Source organism: Anolis sagrei, chromosome X, assembly GCF_037176765.1.
Source record: "Anolis sagrei isolate rAnoSag1 chromosome X, rAnoSag1.mat, whole genome shotgun sequence".
NCBI classification, from domain to species: Eukaryota; Metazoa; Chordata; class Lepidosauria; order Squamata; family Dactyloidae; genus Anolis; species Anolis sagrei.
The window spans coordinates 55,893,382-55,917,979 of NC_090034.1; the positions used below are offsets into that span (position 1 = coordinate 55,893,382).

The following is a 24,598-nucleotide window of genomic DNA, read 5'->3' on the forward strand; positions in this document are numbered from 1 at the left end:
CTCTTTCCCCCTTTTTGCCTCCCGACTCCAGCATCCCACTTGGGCTGCATGCACCTCTCTTCCTCAATGCCTCAAATGATATGTCTGCTATGAGAATCTCTTTCCCTCTGGATTCTTTCTCAGAGGAGGAGAGATATTGCTTGAAAAAAAAACCCCAAACTGATTCATAATACATTTATGATTCATTATCCCTACCTATTCTATGTATCCAGGATCATGTATAAGCTGTAGAGATGTGAGGAACAGGAAAATAGTGGGAATCCAAGTGTCATGTTGTTTATTTTTTGGAATTTGTCAGTACAAGGAGAGGAGGACATGGAATTTATTTACAGAACTTTCCCATATTATTATCACCCTTTCCTGGGAGGGCCAAATTGGCTCCTTCGCCCGTCTGCAGTGTTGCATCTTAACGCTTTTCTTCTGCTCTCTCATGACCAGAGAGATGCTGGAGCAAGCACAGAGCAGGCGGTTGCTGGAAGACTCTGATTCAGACGAGGACCGGGCTCCAGTGCCTGCGAAACCACTGACGAAAGCAAAGCCAACAGATATCTTACAGGAGGTACGTGCTAAGTTCCTAGAGGCACCCCAAAATTTTGGGTTTTTTTTTTACTGGTTTGTTTGTCTAGCCTTGCTGGCGAGTATTCTGTTCAAAGTTGTGTTTTTACTCTGCACATGTAGACAAGGGCCAAGATCCTGAGTTATAGGCTACAACTGGTAGAACCATAGAGCTAAGAGAGACTCCAACATTCTCCTCCAACATTCTCCTTGATGACCTCTTTTTAATCGATGCAGTTGCTGAAGGTTAAGACGTGGGCTTCTTGTTCTCTATAGTACCTCTTTTAGGTGATCTCCTCTTGTCCGAGTCTGATGGCCTTCCAAGTGCAGTGTCTTGGCGGCAGATGCGTAGGTGACTGTGCAGCCCTATTCTTTACCCGCATGTTCTTCCACAGAGAGGACATAGGTTTCCAGGAGGAAGGCGGTCCTGGTCAGAGTTGGCTTGACACGCCTTCTTCCTCTTGGCACATTTCTCCCTTTCACCCTCAGTTTGTGCCTCTCTGAATTCCACAGCACTGCTGGTCACAGCTGACCTCCAGTTAGAGCACTCAAGAGCCAGGGCTTCCCAGTTCTCAGTGTCTATGCCAAAGTTTTTAAGGTTGGCTTTGAGCCCATCTTTAAATCTCTTTTCCTGTCGTCCAAGATTCCGTTTTCCGTTCTTGAGTTCGGAGTAGAGCAACTGCTTTGGGAGACGGTGGTAAGGCATCCGGACAACGTGGCCAGACCAGCGGAGTTGATGGCGGAGGACCATCGCTTCAATGCTGGTGGTCTTTGCTTCTTCCAGTACACTGATGTTTGTCCGCTTGTCTACCCAAGAGATTTGCAGGATTTTCCAGAGGCAATGCTGATGGAATTGTTGCAGGAGATGTGTATGACATCTGTAGACAGTCCATGTTTCGCAGGCATATAACAGGGTTGGGAGGATAGTGGCTTTATCAACAAGCACCTTGGTCTCCATACGGATGTCCCAATCCTCAAACACTCTCTGCTTCATTTGGAAAAATGCTTCACTTGCAGAGCTTAGGTGGTGTTGTATTTCAATGTCAATGTTGACGTTTGTGGAGAGGTGGCTGCCAAGGGAGCAGAAATGGTCAACATTTTCTAATGTTACACCATTAAGGTGTATTTCTGGCATTGCAGAGGGATTGGCTGGTGCCTGCTGGAAGAGCACTTTGGTTTTCTTGATGTTTAATGAGACCGAGCTTCTCGTATGCTTCTGCAAAGGGGCTTAGACTGGCTTATAGTTCTTCTCCTGAATGTGCACAGACTACGTTATCATCAGCATATTGGAGTTCTATAACAGATGTTGTGGCCTTGGTTTTGGCTTTCAGTCTGCCGAGGTTAAATAGCTTGCCATCTGTCTGATAAATGATTTCCACTCTGGTGGGAAGCTTCCCATCAACAAGATGAGGTATAGTGATGAAGATGGAAAATAAGGCTGGGGCAATAACACATCCCTGTTTGACTCCCGATCCCATCTTAAATGGGTCACTTTGGGAGCCATTGCTGTCCAAGACTGTTGCCATCATGTCATCGTGGAGTAGCCACGGGATGTTCACAAATTTGTTAGGGTATCCGATTTTTTGGATGATTGTCCAGAGAGCACTGCGATTCACTGTGTCAAATGACTTTGCAAGGTCAATGAAGGCGCATAGTACCAAGGGGAGACTCAAAGCAGCTTGCAATGAAACACACACAATACAGTTTCCAACCTACAAACATGCAGACATTAAAATAGAATTAAACGAGAAATTCAAAGGAGTGGCCTTGGGCCTCATGTGCTTGTCTGTTTTGGGAGATTGCTGTCTGGTTTATTCTTGTCTGCTTGGAGGAATTTTGGGTTAGTTGATTGTGTGTGGTTTTAATTCCTGGCCTGTTTGGCTTCATGAAGAGAGAGAGAGAGATTGAGAGAGAGAGCAAGAGGGGGGGGGGGAAGCTGGAATGAGGATAGTAAGAAGAAGAATAGAATGCTTCTACCATTTTAAAGTTCATATTTCTTTTTTTATTGTTCTACTAACTTGGACAACCAGCGTTGCCCGACTTATTTGAAAAAATAATTTTTTAATTGAACAAAATGCATAAGGTTGTGGGTGAACTACAACTCACATCATGCCAGGTTCACCCCAAAAAACTCCATCAGTACTTAAAGTTTGTTATGTTGGGGAAATTTGCTTTAGATGTGTCATTGGTGGGGTTCAATGTGCTCTCTGGCTGTAGGGTAGACTACAGCTTCCACTATGGTGACTAACTCCGGTAGGGGTTCTGTGTGCCAAGTTTGGTCCAAGTACATCATTGGTGGAGGTCACAGTTTCCCTGGTTGTGGGTGAACTACAACTCCCAGAAGGGAAGGTCACTTCCCCCCAAATCCCTCCAGTAATCAAATTTCAGCATATCAGGAATGTGTGCTAAGTTTGTTCGAGATCCATCGGTATTTGGGTTCATGGTGCTCTCTGGATGTATGTGAACTACAACTCCCCCAAATCAGGCTGAATTTTCCCCAGAGTCTTCCAGTAGTTTTTTTTACTGGTTATGGAGGCTTTGTGTGCCAAGTTTGGTCCAGTTCCATCTTTGGTGGAGTTCAGATTACTCATTGATTGCAGGTGAACTATAATTCCCAATACCTACAACTCCAAAATGTCGAGGGCAATTCCCCTCAAAACCAACCAGTATTCAAATTTGGGCATATTGGGTATGCATACCAAGTTTGGTCCAGATCCATCATTGTTTGGGTTCATTGTGTGCTCTGGATATTGGTGAACTGCAACTCCTATGAATTCCTCCAAAGACCTCTAAGTATTTTTATTGGTCATGGGGCTTCTGTATGCCGTTAGCTCCAGGTCCCTCATTGGTGAAGTTCAGAGTGCTCTTTGATTGCAGGTTAATTATACATTCCAGGACACTGGGATGTCTGTGGTGGAGGGAACACATAAAATCTAGGATGGAATTGTTCCCGTATGAAAGCCTTCTTTTGAGTGGTGGACAGTATGCCGTTTGTGGGGGACTTTGGTAGAGCTCTTGGACATGTTCATGGTGCTTGCTCTAACCCGCAATGTCATTGGAGGGAGGGCCTTTGGTGTCTCCTGCCATTATGTGTAATAATAATAATAATAATAATAATAATCATCATCATCATCATCATCATCATCATCTTTATTTATACCCCATCACCATCTCCCTAAAGGGGACTTGGAGTGGCTTACATGAGAAATACATTACAGTAAAATAAAATTTAAACAACAAAAATAACATCACAATAAAATAAATAAGCCATTCAAGTAAAATAAACAGTGCAAAATAACATAATGGAAAATCAAACACAGTTGGCGGGCCAAATGGCACAACATAAAATGATAAATCTCTGGATGAGAGAGCAATGAAAAAGGTATATTTGTGGGGGAAGAGTGGAGTTAGACTTTCAATAAGGTGGGGGGAAGTGCAGTATGAGGAAAACAGTGTGGATGAAAAACAACAGGAATGGAATACATGGTCACTCTCCAAAGGCACATTGGAAAAGCCAATTTTTTAGATCTTTCTTAAAGGCTGCTAGTGTGAGGTGTCCTTTGCCCCCCTCCAGTGGACACATTGAGCATTGCACCCTCTTGGTATTTGCCTTTCCATTTCCCTTGCCCTTCTCCTCTGGGGTCTTCCTCTTCCTCCTCTCTGTTTGGGGATCTCCAAATGGAGAGGAGGAGGAGGAGGAGGAGGAGGACCCTGGAGGAGAAGTAGGAGGGCAATTTATTTATTTACAGCTTTTATATTCCGCCCTTCTCACCCCACAGGGGACTCAGGGCGGATTACAGTGTACACATATATGGCAAACATTCAATGTCAATTTTAACATACAACATATACAGACATACACAGAGGCTATTAACTTTTTCTGGCCGCCAGGGGAGCTGTCGCTTTCATCGTCCATCTGCGACACTGATGAAGTACTTCCGCATTCCCCGCATGCTTTTTGCTGGAGTGCTTTGCTGGAGTCTTTTTTATGGCCTCATAAATTAGTTAATTTAGCCTCCCCACATTTTAAGGTGGTACCTAATTTTCCTACTTGACAGATGCAACTGTCTTTCGGGTTGCAACAGGCTACACAATTGGTTGGAAACCCAATCCAACCCGGGCTGGCTTCGAACTCATGACCTTTTGGTCAGAGTGATCTTAATGCAGCTGACACTCAGCCAGCTGCGCCACAATCCCGGTGGTGCTGTCCCCCGTGCACCCTCTTCTTGCTGCCCTTCGAGGCTTCCGCTGCTGCTGGAAGCCTTGAAAAGCGGCGAGAGGAGCATGGGGTAGCAGCAAGGCTTGCCTTCGACCTTCTCCTCTGGGGTCTTCCTCCTCCTCCTCCTCCTCCTCCTCTCCGTTTGGGGATCTCCAAATGGAGAGGAGGGGGAGGAATACCCTGGAGGAGAAGGAAGAGGGCAGGCCTCGTTGGTGCTGCCCCCTGTGCACCCTCTTCTTGCTGCCCTTCGAGGCCTCCGCTGCTGCTGGAAGCCTCAAAATGCTGCGAGAGGAGTGTAGGGTAGCAGCGAGCCTTTCCCTTGCCCTTTTCCTCTGGGGTCTTCCTCCTCCTCCTCTCTGTTTGAGGATATCCAAATGGAGAGGAGGAGGAGGAGAAGAAAGAATCTGGAGGAGAAGGAGGGCAAGCCTTGCTGGTGCTGCCCCCCGTGCACCCTCTTCTCTCTGCCCTTTGAGGCCTCTGCTGCTGCTGCAAGCCTCGAAAAGCGGCGAGAGGAGCGTTGGGTAGCAGTGAGGCTTCCCTTCGCCCTTCTCCTCCGGGGTCTTCTCCTCCTCCTCTCCATTTGGGGATCTCCAAACGGAGAGGAGGAGGAGGAGGAGAAGAAAGAATCTGGAGGAGAAGGAAGAGGGCAAGCTTCGCTGGTGCAGCCCCCCGTGCACCCTCTTCTCGCTGCCCTTTGAGGCCTTCGTTGCTGCTGGAAGCCTCCCAAAGCGGCGAGAGGAGTGTGGGGTAGCAGCGAGGCTTGCCCTTGCCCTTCTCTGGGGTCTTCCTCCTCCTCTCCGTTTGGAGATCTCCAAATGGAGAGGAGGAGGAGGAGGAGGAGGAGGAGGAGGAGGAGGAAGACCCTGAAGGAGAAGGAGGGCAGGCCTCGCTTCTGTGTCCCACATCGTGCTTTTCTCGCCGCTCTTTGAGTCCTCCGAAGCCTCAAAGAGTGACAAGAGGAGCACAGGGCAGCAGCAGTGTGGCCTGCCCTTTTACTCTGTGCTCTTCTTCCTCCTCCTCTTCGATCTGTTCCCATGGTGCTTCCAAACAGGAGAAGGATGGGGACAGGCCATGCTGTTGCTGCCAAAGAATCCACCACAACCAACCTATCAGATATTTCACAGCGCTCTCCAGATTGTCAGTTTCTCCCAAACCTCTCCAGTATTTTCTGTCGGTCATGGGAGTTATATAAAATATCCCTACTACAACAGGATCTGGTCTTACTACCTAGAGCCTCTGCTGGAGAATCATACATATTTAGAGAATAAGGAGAAATTGCACATCCTCCTACAGGGTGCAGATAAAAACTCTATTTTAAAATTGACCTTTTTTACGCAAAAAGCACTGGCCATCGCGAGAAGATGGAAGCAGAGAGAGGTGACCTTGCTGCCATCAACAAAATTCAAACTTAAAAACTTAATATGGACATGCCACTAGTTTTACCTACCCGCGCCCCTGTCCAAACCCTACTTTAAGGTATTAATCAATTTTTAATCTTTTAATTGTTTATCTTGTAGTTGCACAATCATTTAGGAATGGGTTGACAGGCCAGTAGGCCGGGATGCCTTGGATTTATATATGGTTTTACTGTATGTATGGGCAAGTGTGTATGTTTTGTATGTTTTGCATGTTTTGATATGGTCAAAATTGACTAATCAATAAAGAATTGTTGTTGAGATATATATCCCAAATTTGGTTCAATTCCATTGTTGTTGGTGTTCAGAATACTCTTTGATGGCAGATGAACTATAACTATAACTGCAACTCCCAAATGTAAGGATCTATTTTCCTTAAACTCCACCAGTGTTCAAATTTAGGCATATTGAGTATTCGTGCCAGGTTTGCTCCAGATCCATAGTTGTTTAGGTTCTCAGTTCTCTCCGGATGTAGGTGAACCACATCTCCCCTAAATCACTGCCAATTCCTTCCAAACCCCTCCAGTATTTTCTGTTGGTCATGTGCCAAGTTTGGTCCAGTTCTGTAATTTGTGGGGGTCTAAGTGGTCTGTGGAAGTCAGAGCTGAATCGGTTGAAGGTACTGCAGATCCCATTATCCATTGTCCATACTCCCCCAAACATATTGTTTTTCTAATTAATCACTATGCTTTAATTAGGTTCAATTTATAACAATAAAAATACATCCTGGATATCAGGTATTTACATTAGATTAATAAAAGAAGCAAAATTACGGTTCTAATGTAGGAATTAAAATAATTTTATGGTTACCCCCAACCATAAAATTATTTTAATTGCTACATTAGAACCGTAATTTTGCTTCTTTTATGAGGAACAGTGTTTAGGGGTCACGGTTTTAGAAAGGTTCAGAACCACTGCATTAGAACCTCAGAGGCCCCTTTTGTCCAGGACTCCTAAGTGTAATCCTTTGCCGCCCTCCAGTGGAGACATTGAGCGTTGCACCCTGTTGGTTTTCTGCCTTTCCATGAGAACCTCAGAGGCCCGTTTTGTCCAGGTCGCCTATGTGTAATCCTTTGCCGCCCTCCAGTGGAGACATTGAGCATTGCACCCTCTTGGTGTTCTGCCCCTTCTTGAGAACCTCAGAGGCCCCCTTTGTCTAGCTGGCCTATGTGTAATCCTTTGCCGCCCTCCAGTGGAGACATTAGGCATTGCACCGTCTTGGTATTCTGCCCCTCCATGAGAACCTCAAAGGTCCCTTTTGTCCAGCTGGCCTATTTGTAATCTTTTGCTGCTTCCAGTGGAGACATCAAGCATTGCACCCTCTTGGTATTCTGTCCCTCCATGAGAACCTCAGAGGCCCTTTAGTCCAGGTGGCCCATGTGTAATTCTTTGCTGCCTCCAGTGGAGACATAGAGCATTGCACCCTCTTGGTATTCTGTCCCTCCATGAGAACCTCAGAGGCACCTTTTGTCCAGCTGGCCTATGTGTAATCCTTTGCCGCCCTCTAGTGGAGAAATTAGGCATTGCACCGTCTTGGTATTCTGCCCCTCCATGTGAACATCAGAGGCCCCTTTTGCCCAGGTCGCCTATGTGTAATCTTTTGCTGCCTCCAGTGGAGACATAGAGCATTGCACCCTCTTGGTATTCCACCCCTCCATGTGAACCTCAGAGGCACCTTTTGTCCAGGTGGTCTATGTGTAATCTTTTGCTGCCTCCAGTGGAGACATAGAGCATTGCACCCTCTTGGTATTCTGCCCCTCCATGAGAACCTCAGAGGCACCTTTTGTCCAGGTGGTCTATGTGTAATCCTTTGCTGCCTCCAGTGGAGACATTGAGCATTGCACCCTCTTAGTATTCTACCCCGCGCCCCATTAGAACCTCAGAGGCCCCTTCTGCCCAGGACGCCTATGTGTAGTCCCTTCCCGCCCTCCAGTGGAGGCATTGATCATTGGTGTACTTTTTCTCCATTAGAACCTCAGAGGCCCCTTTTTTCCAGGACGCCTATGTGTAATCCTTTGCTTCCCTGCAGTGGAGACATCGAGCATTGCACCCTCCTGGTATTCTGCCCCTCCAAGAGAACTTCAGAGGCCCCTTTTGCCCAGGTTGCCTATATGTAATCCTTTGCCGCCTCCAATGGAGAAATTGAGCATTGCACCCTCTTAGTATTCTGCCCCACCCCCCTACCCCCATTCGAACCTCAGAGGCCCCTTCTGCCCAGAACTCCTATGTGTAGTCCTTTCCCGCTGTCCAGTGGAGCCATTGAGCATTGGTGTTCATTTCTCCATTAGAAACTCAGAGGCCCCTTTTGCCCAGGTTGCCTATGTGTGATCCTTTGCCGCCTCCAGTGGAGACATCGAGCATAACACCCTCCTGATATTCTGCCCCTCCACGAGAACCTCAGAGGCCCTTTTGGCTTATGTGCAATCCTTTGCTGCCTCCAGTGGAGACATTGAGCATTGCATCCTCTTAATATTCTGCCCCGCGCACCATTAGAACCACCGAGGCCCTTTCTGCCCAGGACTCCTATGTGTAGTCCTTTCCCGCCATGCAGTGGAGGCATTGAGCATTGGTGTTCATTTCTCCATTAGAAACGCAGAGGCCCCTTTTGCCCAGGTCGCCTATGTGTAATCCTTTGCCGCCCTCTAGTGGAGATATTAGGCATTGCACCGTCTTGGTATTCTGCCCCTCCATGTGAACATCAGAGGCCCTTTTGCCTGGGTCGCCTATGTCTAATCTTTTGCTGCCTCCAGTGGAGACATAGAGCATTGCACCCTCTTGGTATTCCACCCCTCCATATGAACCTCAGAGGCACCTTTTGTCCAGGTGGTCTATGTGTAATCCTTTGCTGCCTCCAGTGGAGACATAGAGCATTGCACCCTCTTGGTATTCTGCCCCTCCATGTGAACCTCAGAGGCACCTTTTGTCCAGGTGGTCTATGTGTAATCCTTTGCTGCCTCCATTGGAGACATCGAGCATTGCACCCTCTTGGTATTCTGCCCCTCCATGAGAACCTTAGAGGCCCTTTTTTGCATCCTCTTAGGATTCTGCCCCGCGCACCATTAGAACCACCAAGGCCCTTTCTGCCCAGGACTCCTATGTGTAATCCTTTCCCGCCGTGCAGTGGAGGCATTGAGCATTGGTGTTCTTTTTCTCCATTAGAAACTCATAGGCCTCTTTTTTCCAGGACGCCTATGTGTGATCCTTTTTCCGCCTTCAGTGGAGACATAGAGCATTGCACCCTCTTGGTATTCTGTCCCTCCATGAGAACCTCTGAGGCCCTTTTGTCCAGGTGGCCTTTGTGTAATCCTTTGCTGCCACCAGTGGAGACATTGAGCATTGCACCCTCTTAGTATTCTGCCCCTTCTTGAGAACCTCAGAGGCCCATTTTGTCAAGGTCGTCTATGTGGAATCCTTTGCCGCCCTCCAGTGGAGACATTAGGCATTGCACCGTCTTGGTATTCTGCCCCTTCTTGAGAACCTCAGAGGCCCTTTAGTCCAGGTGGCCTATGTGTAGCCCTTTCCCGCGCTCCAGTGGAGGCATCGAGCATTGGTGTTCTTTTTCTCCATTAGAAACTCAGAGGCCCCTTTTGTCCAGCTGGCCTATGTGTAATCCTTTGCCGCACTCCAGTGGAGACATCGAGCATTGCACCCCCTTGGTGTTCTGCCCCTCCATGAGATCTTCAGAGGCCCCTTTTGTCCAGGACGCCTATGTCTAATCCTTTGCTGCCTCCAGTGGAGACATAAAGCATTGCACCCTCTTGGTATTCTGCCCCCCCCCCCCATTCGAACCTCAGAGGCCGCTTCAGCCCAGGACTCCTATGTGTAGTCCCTTCCCGCCCTCCAGTGGAGGCATTGAGCATTGGTGTTCATTTCTCCATTAGAAACTCAGAGGCCCATTTTGTCCAGGTCGTCTATGTGTGATCCTTTGCCGCCCTCCAGTGGAGACATTAGGCATTGCACCCTCTTGGTATTCTGCCCCTCCATGAGAACCTCAGAGACCCCTTCTGCCCAGGACGCCTATGTGTAATCCTTTGCCGCCTCTAGTGGAGACATCGAGCATTACACCCTCTTAGTATTCTGCCTTTCTGTTAGAACTCCAGAGGCCCTTTTTTCCAGGACGCCTATGTCTAATCCTTTGCTGCCCTGCAGTGGAGACATAGAGCATTGCACCCTCTTGGTATTCTGCCCCTCCATTAGAACCTAATAGGCCACTTTTGTCCAGGATGTCTATGTGTAATCCTTTGCTGCCCTGCAGTGGAGACATAGAGCATTGCACCCTCTTGGCAATCCGCCCCTCCATTAGAACCTCAGAGGCCCCTTTTCCCGAGGACGCCTATGTGTAATCCTTTGCTGCCTCCACTGGAGACATTGAGCATTGCATCCTCTTAGAATTCTGCCCCGCGCCCCATTAGAACCACAGAGGCCCCTTCTGCCCAGGACTCCTATGTGTAGTCCTTTCCCGCCCTCCAGTGGAGACATTGAGCATTGCACCCTCTTAGTATTCTGCCCCCCCCCCCCCCCTCGCCCATTGGAACCTCAGAGGCCCCTTCTGCCCAGGACTCCTATGTGTACTTTTCCCCGCCCTCCAGTGGAGACATTGAGCATTGCACCGTCTTGGTATTCTGCCCCTCCATGTGAACCTCAGAGGCCCTTTTGTCCAGGTGGCCTATGTGTAATCCTTTGCTGCCTCCAGTGGAGACATCGTGCATTGCACCCATAGTATTCTTCCCCTCCATGAGAACCATAGAGACCCTTTTGTCTAGGCGGCCTATGTGTAATACTTTGCCGCCTCCCGGGGAGACATTAGGCATTGCACCCTGTTGGTATTCTGCCCCTCCATGAGAACCTCAGAGGCCCCTTTTGTCCAGGTTGTCTATGGGTAATCCTTTGCCGCCTCCAGTGGAGACATTGAGCATAGCACCCTCCTAGTATTCCGCCCCCCCCCATTAGAACCACAGAGGCCCCTTCTGCCCAGGACTCCTATGTGTAGTCCTTTCCCGCCGTGGAGTGGAGGGATTGAGCATTGGTGTTCTTTTTCTCCATTAGAAACTCATAGGCCTCTTTTGTCCAGGTCGCCTATGTGTGATCCTTTGCCGCCTCCAGTGGAGACATTGAGCATTACACCCTCTTGGCAATCCGCCCCTCCATTGGAACCTCAGAGGCCCCTTTTGCCGAGGACGCCTATGTGTAATCCTTTGCTGCCTCCAGTGGAGACATTGAGCATTACACCCTCTTGGCAATCCGCCCCTCCATTGGAACCTCAGAGGCCCCTTTTGCCGAGGACGCCTATGTGTAATCCTTTGCTGCCTCCAGTGGAGACATTGAGCATTACACCCTCTTGGCAATCCGCCCCTCCATTGGAACCTCAGAGGCCCCTTTTGCCGAGGACGCCTATGTGTAATCCTTTGCTGCCTCCAGTGGAGACATCGAGCATGGCAGCCTCTTGGTATTCTGCCCCTCCATTAGAACATCACAGGCCCCTTGTCCAGGACGCCTCCGTGTAATCCTTTTCCGCCCTGCAGTGCAGACATTGAGCATTGCATCCTCTTAGTATTCTGCCCCCCCCCCCCCATTCGAACATCAGAATCCCCTTCTGCCCAGGACTCCTATGTGTAGCCCTTTCCTGCCCTCCAGTGGAGACATTGAGTATTGCACCCTCTTAGTATTCTGCCCCCCCCCCCCGCCCATTAAAACCTCAGAGGCCCCTTCTGTCCAGGACTCCTATGTGTACTTTTCCCCGCCCTCCAGTGGAGACATTGAGCATTGCACCGTCTTGGTATTCTGCCCCTCCATGTGAACCTCAGAGGCCCTTTTGTCCAGGTGGTCTATGTGTAATCCTTTGCTGCCACCAGTGGAGACATTGAGCATTGCACCCTCTTGGTATTCTGCCCCTCCATGAGAACCATAGAGACCCTTTTGTCTAGGCGGCCTATGTGTAATACTTTGCCGCCTCCCAGGGAGACATTAGGCATTGCACCCTGTTGGTATTCTGCCCCTCCATGAGAACCTCAGAGGCCCCTTTTGTCCAGGTTGTCTATGGGTAATCCTTTGCCGCCTCCAGTGGAGACATTGAGCATAGCACCCTCCTAGTATTCCGCCCCCCCCCCCCCATTAGAACCACAGAGGCCCCTTCTGCCCAGGACTCCTATGTGTAGTCCTTTCCCGCCGTGGAGTGGAGGGATTGAGCATTGGTGTTCTTTTTCTCCATTAGAAACTCATAGGCCTCTTTTGTCCAGGTCGCCTATGTGTGATCCTTTGCTGCCTCCAGTGGAGACATTGAGCATTACACCCTCTTGGCAATCCGCCCCTCCATTGGAACCTCAGAGGCCCCTTTTGCCGAGGACACCTATGTGTAATCCTTTGCTGCCTCCAGTGGAGACATTGAGCATTACACCCTCTTGGCAATCCGCCCCTCCATTGGAACCTCAGAGGCCCCTTTTGCCGAGGACGCCTATGTGTAATCCTTTGCTGCCTCCAGTGGAGACATCGAGCATGGCAGCCTCTTGGTATTCTGCCCCTCCATTAGAACATCACAGGCCCCTTGTCCAGGACGCCTCCGTGTAATCCTTTTCCGCCCTGCAGTGCAGACATTGAGCATTGCATCCTCTTAGTATTCTGCCCCCCCCCCCCCCATTCGAACATCAGAATCCCCTTCTGCCCAGGACTCCTATGTGTAGCCCTTTCCTGCCCTCCAGTGGAGACATTGAGTATTGCACCCTCTTAGTATTCTGTCCCCCCCCCCCCCCCCGCCCATTAAAACCTCAGAGGCCCCTTCTGTCCAGGACTCCTATGTGTACTTTTCCCCGCCCTCCAGTGGAGACATTGAGCATTGCACCGTCTTGGTATTCTGCCCCTCCATGTGAACCTCAGAGGCCCTTTTGTCCAGGTGGTCTATGTGTAATCCTTTGCTGCCACCAGTGGAGACATTGAGCATTGCACCCTCTTGGTATTCTGCCCCTCCATTGGAACCTCAGAGGCCCCTTTTGCCGAGGACGCCTATGTGTAATCCTTTGCTGCCTCCAGTGGAGACATCGAGCATGGCAGCCTCTTGGTATTCTGCCCCTCCATTAGAACATCACAGGCCCCTTGTCCAGGACGCCTCCGTGTAATCCTTTGCCGCCCTGCAGTGCAGACATTGAGCATTGCACCCTATTAGTATTCTGCCCCCCCCCCCTTCGAACATCAGAATCCCCTTCTGCCCAGGACTCCTATGTGTAGCCCTTTCCTGCCCTCCAGTGGAGACATTGAGCATTGCACCCTCTTAGTATTCTGCCCCCCCCCCCGCCCATTAAAACCTCAGAGGCCCCTTTTGCCGAGGACGCCTATGTGTAATCCTTTGCTGCCTCCAGTGGAGACATTGAGCATTGCACCCTCTTGGTATTCTGCCCCTCCATTGGAACCTCAGAGGCCCCTTTTGCCGAGGACGCCTATGTGTAATCCTTTGCTGCCTCCAGTGGAGACATTGAGCATTCCACCCTCTTAGTATTCTGCCCCTCCATGTGAACCTCAGAGGCACCTTTTGTCCAGGTGGCCTATGTGTAATCCTTTGCTGCCTCCAGTGGAGACATCGTGCATTGCACCCATAGTATTCTGCCCCTCCATGAGAACCATAGAGACCCTTTTGTCTAGGCGACCTATGTGTAATCCTTTGCCGCCTCCCGGGGAGACATTAGGCATTGCACCCTGTTGGTATTCTGCCCCTCCATGAGAACCTCAGAGGCCCCTTTTGTCCAGGTTGTCTATGGGTAATCCTTTGCCACCTCCAGTGGAGACATTGAGCATTGCACCCTCTTGGTATTCTGTCCCTCCATGAGAACCTCAGAGGCCCCTTTTGTCCAGGACGCCTATTTGTAATCCTTTGCTGCCCTGCAGTACAGACATTGAGCATTGCACCCTCTTACTATTCTGCTCCCCCCCCCCCCCGATTCGAACATCAGAAGCCCCTTCTGCCCAGGACTTCTATGTGTACTTTTCCCCGCCCTCCAGTGGAGACATTGAGCATTGCACGGTCTTGGTATTCTCCATGTGAACCTCAGAGGCCCTTTAGTCCAGGTGGCCTATGTGTAATCCTTTGCTGCCTCCAGTGGAGAAATAGAGCATTGCACCCTCTTGGTATTCCGCCTCACCATTAGAACCTTAGAGGCCCTTTTGTCCAGGATGCCTATGTGTAATCCTTGCTGCCTCCAGTGGAGACATCATGCATTGCACCCTCTTAGTATTCTGCCCCTCCATGAAAACCATAGAGACCCTTTTGTCTAGGTGGCCTATGTGTAATCCTTTGCCGCCTCCCGTGGAGACATTAGGCATTGCACCCTCTTGGTATTCTGCCCCTCCATGAGAACCTCAGAGGCCCTTTTGTCCAGGTGGCCTATGTGTAATCCTTTGCCGCCTCCAGTGGAGACATTGATAGATAGATACCTTTTATTGATTGGCCTATTGGCCGTATCAAAACATTTAACACATAACACAATTAACACATAGTCATACATAGTCATACATACAACATACAACCCTCGGTATAAAAGAAGTTAAAATAAACAAGCTGTTAACAAGATCTGGTTCAGGTCAAATGTCTGTGTCACCTCCACAGTTTACCCCAATTGATTCTAAATGTGCAATTCTCAGCTGTGTTGCTTTGAATAGAAAAAGGGCTGTTTTGTGTGTTATTTTAGGGTTCTGGCCGGCCAAAAAAAATGAGGTTTTAATATATGGGTCCCAGTGGAGACATTGAGTATTGCACCCTCTTGGTATTCTGCCCCCCCCCCCACACATTAGAACCTCAGAGGCCCCTTCTGCCCAGGAGTCCTATGTGTAGTTTTTTCCCGCCCTCCAGTGGAGACATCGAGCATTGCACCCTCTTAGTATTCTCCCTCTCCATGAGAACCTTAGAGGCCACTTTTGTCGAGGACGCCTCTGTGTAATCCTTTGCCGCCTCCAGTGGAGACATCGAGCATAACACCCTCTTGGTATTCCACCCCTCCATGTGAACCTCAGAGGCCCTTTTGTCCAGGTGGCCTATGTGTAATCCTTTGCTGCCTCCAGTGGAGACATTGAGCATTGCACCCTCTTAGAATTCTGCCCCGCGCCCCATTAGAACCACAGAGGCCCCTTCTGCCCAGGACTCCTATGTGTAGTCCTTTCCCGCCGTCCAGTGGAGACATTGAGCATTGGTGTTCTTTTTCTCCATTAGAAACTCATAGGCCTCTTTTGTCCAGGACGCCTATGTGTGATCCTTTGCCGCCTCCAGTGGAGACATTGAGCATTACACCCTCTTGGTGTTCTGCCCCTTCTTGAGAACCTCAGAGGCCCTTTTGTCCAGGATGCCTATGTGTAATCCTTTGCTGCCTCCAGTGGAGACATTGAGCATAGCACCCTCCTAGTATTCTGCCCCCCCCCCCCATTAGAACCTCAGAGGCCCCTTTTGCCCAGGACTCCTATGTGTAGTTTTTTCCCGTCCTCCAGTGGAGACATTGAGCATTGCACCCTCTTAGTATTCTGCCCCTCCATGTGAACCTCAGAGGCCACTTTTGTCCAGGATGCCTCTGTGTAATCCTTTGCCGCTTCCAGTGGAGACATTGAGCATTGCATCCTCTTATTATTATTATTATTATTAATTATTATTATTAAAATTTATTTGTACCCCGCTAGCATCTCCCGAGGGACTCGATGCGGCTTACAAAGGCCAAGGCCTCAACACACAATATACAATATAAAACCTAAAGCAAATTAAAACAAATAAAACAATATAAACAACAGGCAATAAACAATACACAAAGACACAATAAAACTGGGCCGGCCATAGTAATGGGGTATACGATTAAAAGTGCTGATGTGACAGGTGGTATATAAGGCATATATGGCAAGTGCAGTGTGCGGCGTGCAGTAATCTCAATACTAGTAAAGTGCGTCTGGGACTTGGTATTGGAGATTTCCTAATCTTAGGATTCTGCCCCGCGCCCCATTAGAACCACAGAGGAGCTATTTAAATCATCAAAATATAGAGGTCGTCCCCTGAGAACTACCAATATAGAACAAAAATAACTGTACCACAGGAAAGCATATTGAACTATTTGAAATGAAAGTTTTTCTCTTTTTTTTTGTCACAATTCATCCACAGACTAAGGATTTGGATATTATTTCCTTTTCCATTTTTTTATTCTTTCCAATATAGATATAGATCTTCAAAGAACAGATGGAAGTCCACCAATTTTTGTTTTTAACCCCCCCCCCTTTTTTTGTGTTTGTTTTTGTTTGTTTTTTTGTTTTTTTTTTGTTTTTCGCTGTTGTTGTTGTTTTGTTTGTGTGTAGACCTTTTTTCTACACAACACTCTATATTTACTATTACTTCTTACTTTACTATCTCCTTCACAATTATTCCCCCACTTTCCTTGTAACTACAAAAAAATGCAATAAAAAAATTAAAAAAAAAAAGAACCACAGAGGCCCCTTCTGCCCAGGACTCCTATGTGTAGTCCTTTCCCGCCGTCCAGTGGAGACATTGAGCATTGGTGTTCTTTTTCTCCATTAGAAACCCATAGGCCTCTTTTGTCCAGGACGCCTATGTGTGATCCTTTGCCGCCTCCAGTGGAGACATTGAGCATTGCACCCTCTTGCTGTTCTGCCCCTTCTTGAGAACCTCAGAGGCCCTTTTGTCCAGGATGCCTATGTGTAATCCTTTGCTGCCTCCAGTGGAGACATTGAGCATAGCACCCTCCTAGTATTCTGCCCCCCCCCCCCATTAGAACCTCAGAGGCTCCTTCTGCCCAGGACTCCTATGTGTAGTCCTTTCCCGCCGTCCAGTGGAGACATTGAGCATTGGTGTTCTTTTTCTCCATTAGAAACTCATAGGCCCCTTTTATCCAGGACGCCTATGTGTAATCCTTTGCTGCCTCCAGTGGAGACATCGAGCATTGCAGCCTCTTGGTATTCTGCCCCTCCATGAGAACCTTTGTTGTTCATTCGTTCAGTCGTCTCCAACTCTTCGTGACGTCATGGACCAGCCCACGCCAGAGCTCCCTGTCGGCTGTCACCTCCCCCAGCTCCTTCAAGATCAGTCCAGTCACTTCAAGGATGCCATCCTTCCATCTTGCCCTTGGTCGGCCCCTCTTCCTTTTACCTTCCACCTTCCCCAGAATAATTGTCTTCTCCAGGCTTTGCTGTCTCCTCATGATGTGGCCAAAGTACTTCAACTTTGTCTCCAATATCCTTCCCTCCAATGAGCAGTCGGGCTTTATTTCCTGGAGGATGGACTGGTTGGATCTTCTCGCAGTCCAAGGCACTCTCAGCACTTTCCTCCAGCACCACAGCTCAAAAGCATCTATCTTCCTTTGCTCAGCCTTCCCTAAGGTCCAGCTCTCACATCCGTAGGTGACTACAGGGAATACCATGGCTTTGACTATGCGGATCTTTGTTGCCAGTGTGATGTCTCTATTCTTTACGATTTTATCGAGACTGGACTCATTGCTCTCCTCCCAAGAGCAATGAGAACCTTAGAGGCCCCTTTTGTCCAGGACGCCTATGTGTAATGCTTTGCTGCCCTCCAGTGGAGACATTGAGTATTGCACCCTCTTAGTATTCTGCCCCCCCCCCCCCCCATTAGAACCTCAGAGGTCCCTTCTGTCCAGGACTCCTATGTGTACTTTTCCCCCTCCCTCCAGTGGAGACATTGAGCATTGCACCATCTTGGTATTCTGTCCCTCCATGTGAACCTCAGAGGCACCTTTTGTCCACGTGGCCTATGTGTAATCCTTTGCTGCCTCCAGTGGAGACATCATGCATTGCACCCTCTTAGTATTCTGCCCCTCCATGAGAACTTCAGAGGCCCCTTTTGTCCAGGATGCCTATGTGTAATCCTTTGCCGCCTCCAGTGGAGACATTGAGCATTGCACCCTCTTGGTATTCTGCCCCTCCATGAGAACCTCAGAGGCACCTTTTTTCCAGGACGCCTATGTGTAATCCTTTGCCACCCTTCACTGGAGACATCTATCATTGCAGCCTCTTGGTGTTCTGCCTCCCCATTAGAACCTCAGAGGCCCCTTTTTCCAGAATGTCTATGTATAATCCTTTGCCGCCTCCCTATGGAAAAATTGAGCATTGCACCCTCCTAGTATTCTCCCCCTCCCCCAATTAGAACCTCAGAGGCCCTTTTGTCCAGGTCGTCTATGGGTAATCCTTTGCTGCCTCCAGTGGAGACATTGAGCATTGCACCCTCTTAGTATTCTGCCCCCCCCCCATTCGAACCACAGAGGCCCCTTCTGCCCAGGACTCCTATGTGTAGTCCTTTCCCGCCCTCCAGTGGAGGCATCGAGCATTGGTGTTCTGTTTCTCTATTAGAAACTCAGAGCCCCCTTTTGCCCAGTATGCCTATGTGTAATCTTTTGCCGCCCCAGTGGAGATACTGAGCATTGCACCCTCTTGGTATTTTGTCCCTCCATGAGAACCTCAGAGACCCCTTTTGTCCAGGTGGCCTTTGTGTAATGTTTTGCCACCCTCCAGTGGAGACATCGAGCATTGCACCATCTTGGTGTTCTGCCTCCCCGTTAGAACCTCAGAGGCCCCTTTTTTCCAGGACGCCTATGTGTAATCCTTTGCCGCCTCCAGTGGAGACATTGAGCATTACACCCTCTTGGTATTCTGCCTTTCTGTTAGAACCCCAGAGGCCAATTTTGTCCAGGTGGCCTATGTGTTATCTTTTGTTGCCCTCCAGTGAAGACATCGAGCATTGCACCTGATTGGTATTCTCCCCCTCCATTAGAACCTCAGAGGCCCCTTTTTTCCAGGACACCTATGTGTAATCCTTTGTCGCCCTCGAGTGAACACATCGAGCATTGCTCCATCTTGGTATTATGCCCCTCCATTAGAATCTCAGGTGCCCATTTTGTCCAGGTCGCCTATGTGTAATCCTTTGCTGCCTCCAGTGGAGACATAGTGCATTGCACCCTCTTGGTGTTCTGCCCCTCCATGTGAACCTCAGAGGCACCTTTTGTCCAGGTGGCCTATGTGTAATCCTTTGCCGCCTCCAGTGGAGACATCGAGCATTGCTCCCTCTTGGCATTCTGCCCCTCCATTAGAACCTCAGAGGCCCCTTTTGTCTAGGACGCCTATTTATTTATTTATCGTTTCAGGAGCAACCAGACAGTTGTATTACATTTTTAACAAAACAAACAAACAAACAGAGAAAACACAAAGTTTGGGTTGTTGTAGGTTTTTCCTGGCTATATGGCCATGTTCTAGGGGGCATTTTCTCCTGATGTTTCGCCTGCATCTATGCCTGGGGGGAATCTTTTTTTGAGAGTGATTTGATGTGCCTGATTGTTTACTCTCTGTATGGCACTTCCAAGCCATTAAATGTTCATCAAGGTGGTCAGTTGAAACATTCACATCTAGCTCCAGCAGACAAAAGTCCTTTCTCCCACCCTGGTCATTCTGGGGTGTTCCAGCAAGTGTCTCTGTAGATCTTAGAAAACTATTTCTTGATTTAAGTCATTGACGTGCTGGCTGATACCGAAACAAGGGATGAACTGGAGATTCCAATGTTTTGGTCCTTTCACTATTGGCTGCTACTTCCCGGCGGATGTCAGGTGGTGCAATACCAGCTAGACAGTGTAATTTCTCCAGTGGTGTAGGGCACAGACATCATGTGATAATGCAGCATATCTCATTAAGGCATTGAGCATTGGTGTTCTGTTTCTCCATTAGAAACTAAGTGGCCCCTTTTGTCCAGGACGCCTATGTGTAACTCCTCTGCCGCCCTCCATTGGAGACAATGCCGCATTGCACCCCCCTGGTATTCTGCCCCTCCATGAGAACCTCAGAGGCCCCTTTTGTCCAGGTGGCCTACGTGTAATTCTTTGCCGCCCTGCACTGGAGACATCTAGCATTGCCCCCTCTTGGTATTCTGTTTTAGCGCGGTGAGATGTGTTCTACACTGGGCATGCATACTCAGTGGTAGAGAAGCATAGTGCAAGGGCAGATGTCTTCACTGTGTCTGGTTGTGATCCCCAGGTTGTGCCAGTCAGCTTTCGTATGATATTGTTTCTAGCACCCACTTTTTGCTTGATATTCAGGCAGTGCTTTTTGTAGGCCAGAGCATGGTCCAGAGTGACTCCCAGGTATTTGGGTGTGCTGCAATGCTCCAGTGGGATTCCTTCCCAGGTGATCCTCGGAGCTCGGGATGCTTGTCTGTTCTTAAGGTGAAAAGCACATGTCTGTGTTTTAGATCAGATGGTTTTCCCTGTAGTAGGTGGTAAGGGCACCTAGAGCTTCGGAGAGCTTCTGTTCAACCACCTCAAAGCTCCTTGCTTGAGTAGTAATGGCACGATCATCAGCATAGATGAAGCTCTCTGTCCCTTCTGGCAGTGGCTGGTCATTTGTGTAAATGTTGAACATGGATGGGAGCAAGCACGCTCCCCTGAGGCAGGCCGTTCTTCTGTTTCCGCCATCTGCTTCTCTGGCCCTGGAACTCAACAAAAAAGCTCCTGTTTTGTAGCAGGTTTCCTATGAGTCAGGTGAGATGGTAGTCCTTTGTGATATTATACATTTTTCTCAGGAGGAGGCGGTGGTTCACAGTATCATAGGCTGCTGACAGGTCTATGAAGACAGCTCCTGTGATCTGCTGCCTTTCAAAGCCATCTTCTATGTGCTGAGTCAGGTTCAGCACTTGTGATATGCAGCTTTTGCCTTTTCTGAAGCCAGCTTGCTGTGGATTCAGACATGGGTCTATTTTTTCCATAATTTTATGCAAAATAAGTCTCTCCAGATCTTTGTAGAGGTGGCACAAGAGGGAGATTGGTCTGTAGCTTTTTGGATCATTACGGTCTTTGCTTGGCTTCAAGATGGCGATGACTCTTGCTTTCCTCCAGATTTTGGGGATCTGACAGGATGCACTGCAGTTGTTCATCAGCTCCAGCAGCCAGCGCCTTGCTTTTGGTCCAAAGTTCCTAATTTTGTTCCCTCCGTAGACCATCCAGGCCAGCTGCTTTGCCATTTTTACATTTATTGAGAGCCATGTCCAATTTAGGATGCCCATGTGTAATCCTTTACTGCCCTCCAGTGGAGACGTCGAACATTGCACCCTCTTGGTATTCTGCCTCTCCATTAGAACCTCAGAGGCCCCTTTTGTCCAGGACACCTATGTGTAATCCTTTGCCGCCTCCAGTGGAGACATCGAGCATTGCACCCTCTTGGTATTCTGCTCCTCCATGAGAACCTTAGAGGCCTCTTCTGCCCAGGACTTCTATGTGCAGTCCTTTGCCGCCCTCGAGTGGTCACATTGAGCATTGCACCCTCTTGGTATTCTGCCCCTCCGTGAGAACCTTTGTTGTTCATTCGTTCAGTCGTCTCCGACTCTTCGTGACCTCATGGACCAGCCCACGGCAGAGCTCCCTGTCGGCCGTTACCACCCCCAGCTCCCTCAAGGTCAGTGAGAACCTAAGAGGCCCATTTTGTCCAGGACGCCTATGTGTAATCCTTTGCAGCCCTCCAGTGGAGACATCGAGCATTGCAGCCTCTTGGTATTCTGCCCCTCCATGAGAACCTCAGAGGCCCCTTTTGTCCAGGACGCCTATGTGTAGTCCTTTGCCGCCCTCCAGTGATAACATCGAGCATTGCACCCTCTTGGTATTCTGCCCCTCCATTAGAACCTCAGAGGCCCCTTCTGCCCATGACGCCTATGTGTAGTCCTTTGCTGCCCTATAGTGTACACATTGCGCATTGCACCCTCTTGGTATCCTGCACCTCCATTAGAACCTCAGAGGTACCTATTGGCCAGGACTCCTATGTGTAAGTGGACGCCACATACATACATATGTATTTTCACTTTTATTATGTATTTAGAAGATATATGCATTTATACATTATTTGCTATTTGTAATATAAATTTTCTCATTTAAAAACATGTAAGAGAAATGGGGGGTGAGTTCAGGGGGGCAGAACGGGTTAATAGCATTTCATTGCATTTGAATGCGAAAATTTGCTTTGCTACAAGAGTGATTCGAGTTAAGAGCCTGATCATGGAACGAGTTAAACTCTTAAATCAAGGTATCACTATGTATCCAAAACCACCGTGCCCCGCGACTTCATTCTGCGTTTCCTTTCCCAGAACCCTGAGCCTCCATTGAAGAGGCAGAAGGTAGAAACCTGGGAGAGGAGTGTGGGCAACCTGTCCCACAAAGCCCAATTGTCGGGAATGGTGGCCCCAAAGAAGAAGACTAATGGATCCGCAAGCCAGGATGCGTCTTCAGGTAATGGAAGAAAGTGAGGGATTATTCCCTCTTAACTCGCCTGGGCTTCGACATGCCACTTAAATCTATGAAAGGAAAATTGTTGGACCTTGCCTTCTCTGAGCTGTGTTCTTTCCCTTATGTTTCTTGCTCCCCAAGTGCATTGTTTCATCGCTATGCTGGACCTCTCCATGGAGCAAATAACCTATATTGACTCGAGCCTCATATGCCATCAAATCTCATGTGCACCTCTATTTTCAAAACCCTGAAACCAAAAAAAAGTATTTGCTGCTGAATGCAATGTGTAGTGGCAAAAAGGGCCCTCTTTGTCATTTAGAACATCAAAGCTTCAGTAACAGAAAATAAAACCTTGGGTTACTTACACAGAGAAACTACTACGAGGTTTATCCGGAAATCATTTCAGTTTATGGAGAGGACATAATGTCAAGACAGCATGTGACAAAATGGGTACGGAATATATTGAGAGACCATGAATAAACTTCGCAAAGCCGTCCAAAACAAATGTTGTGGGATGCTGACGGCGGGAGTCTGTCTCTTTCGGGACAATGCGCGTCTGCACACCGCTCATGCAACACAAGAGTTGTTGACTTCATTTGGTTGGGATGTTTTTAGCCACTCCTTTCACAGCCCTGATCTTGCACTAGGTGACTATGATCTGTTTACTAAATTGAACTAAATTTTCCTGGGTGGAAAATACCTTTCCGACGACCATGAGGTGAAAATCAAAGTGACAAACTGGCTGAAAAAGGCAGAAGGAAACTTCTGTGACACAAGCATCAAAAACTCGTCCCACGGATGACAAAATGGTGATTATGTGGAAAAATAATGTAATACCTATGCTACTATCCATGTAAGTTTTACTAAAATATATTCATTCTTTGTATTTTTAAAAAATCTTGTAACCTTACTTTCTGGATAACCCTCTTACAAAATCCTATTGTAACTGGATTCATAAGCAAAGTGCCTATATGCTGTATACACGAAGTTTTGTGAGTAAACCAGCTCTGTTACTCTTAAAGAAGACTGTTTATTTAGTCTATCGAGAGCATGATTTAAAGAAAATATATTTTAAGGGAGAGTAGATTCTTTTGGATAACTAAAGGAACACTTCTGAAACTTTGCTGAATATATATGTGTGTTTTGGTGCATCGGCATGTCTTTGTCCCTAGCAGTTCAAAGACATGCCTAGGTATATCAGTTTAACAGCTAAGAGACCTTTTTTCTTTGCATGAACTTTTCCAAAACTTCCGACTCCAGGATTCTATGAGGGTTATCCGGAAAGTAAGGTTACAAGATTTTTTTAAAAAATACAAAGAATGAATATATTTTAATAAGGCTTTTATGGGTTGTAGCATAGGTATTACATTATTTTCCACATAATTGCCATTTAGTTCAATACATTTTGTCATCCATAAGATGAATTTTGATGTCTTCGTCACAGGAGTTTCCCTCCACCTTTTTCAGCCAGTTTGTCACTTTGATTTTCACCTCGTCATCATTGGAAAAGTGTTTTCCACCCAGGTTTTCCTTCAATTGAGTGAAGAGACAATAGTCACTGGGTGTAAGATCAGGTCTGTGGGAGATGTGGTTTAAAACATCCCAACCAAATGAAGTCAACAACTCTTGTGTTGCATGAGCGGTGTGCAGATGCGCATTTATTTATTTATTTATTTGCCTCAGGCGACTCAAATTTATTTATTTGCCTCAGGCGACTCAAAGCAGTTAACAACAGCAAAATTCAATGCAAAACATCATAAAACGATTATGGGACAGTTAAAACAATAGCATCATCAACAATTAAACATCAATATAACAATCATTAGGGTCTCATCAGTAAAATCAGAATCCAATCTCATCATCCATTAATCCCTGTTCCTATATTTATTACACTACTTAATCGAATGCTTGTTCGAACAGCCAGGTCTTCACTTTCCTCCGAAACGCCAATAGGGATGGGGCCGATCTGCTATGAAGGGCGTTCCACAGCCAAGGGGCCACCATTGAGAAGGCCCTGTCTCTTGTTCCCGCCAGGCGCGCCTGTGATGCAGGTGGGACCGAGAGCAGGGCCTCCCCAGATGATCTTAATGTCCTAGTTGGTTCATAGGAGGAGATGCGTTCGGAGAGGTAAGTAGGGCCAGAACCTTTTAGAGCTTTATAGGCTAATGCCA

General features: G+C 48.0%; 1 protein-coding gene across 1 annotated transcript in view; it reads left to right on the forward strand.

The window, feature by feature from the left end:
- Window positions 1-24,598, forward strand: part of YJU2 (YJU2 splicing factor homolog) — a 36,133-nt gene that overhangs the window by 9,639 nt on the left and 1,896 nt on the right. Inside the window, exons 6-7 of the mRNA XM_060784957.2 lie at window positions 439-559; window positions 22,289-22,430. Of these exons, the coding sequence (XP_060640940.1) occupies window positions 439-559; window positions 22,289-22,430 (263 nt within the window). The remainder of the gene's footprint in view (window positions 1-438; window positions 560-22,288; window positions 22,431-24,598) is intronic.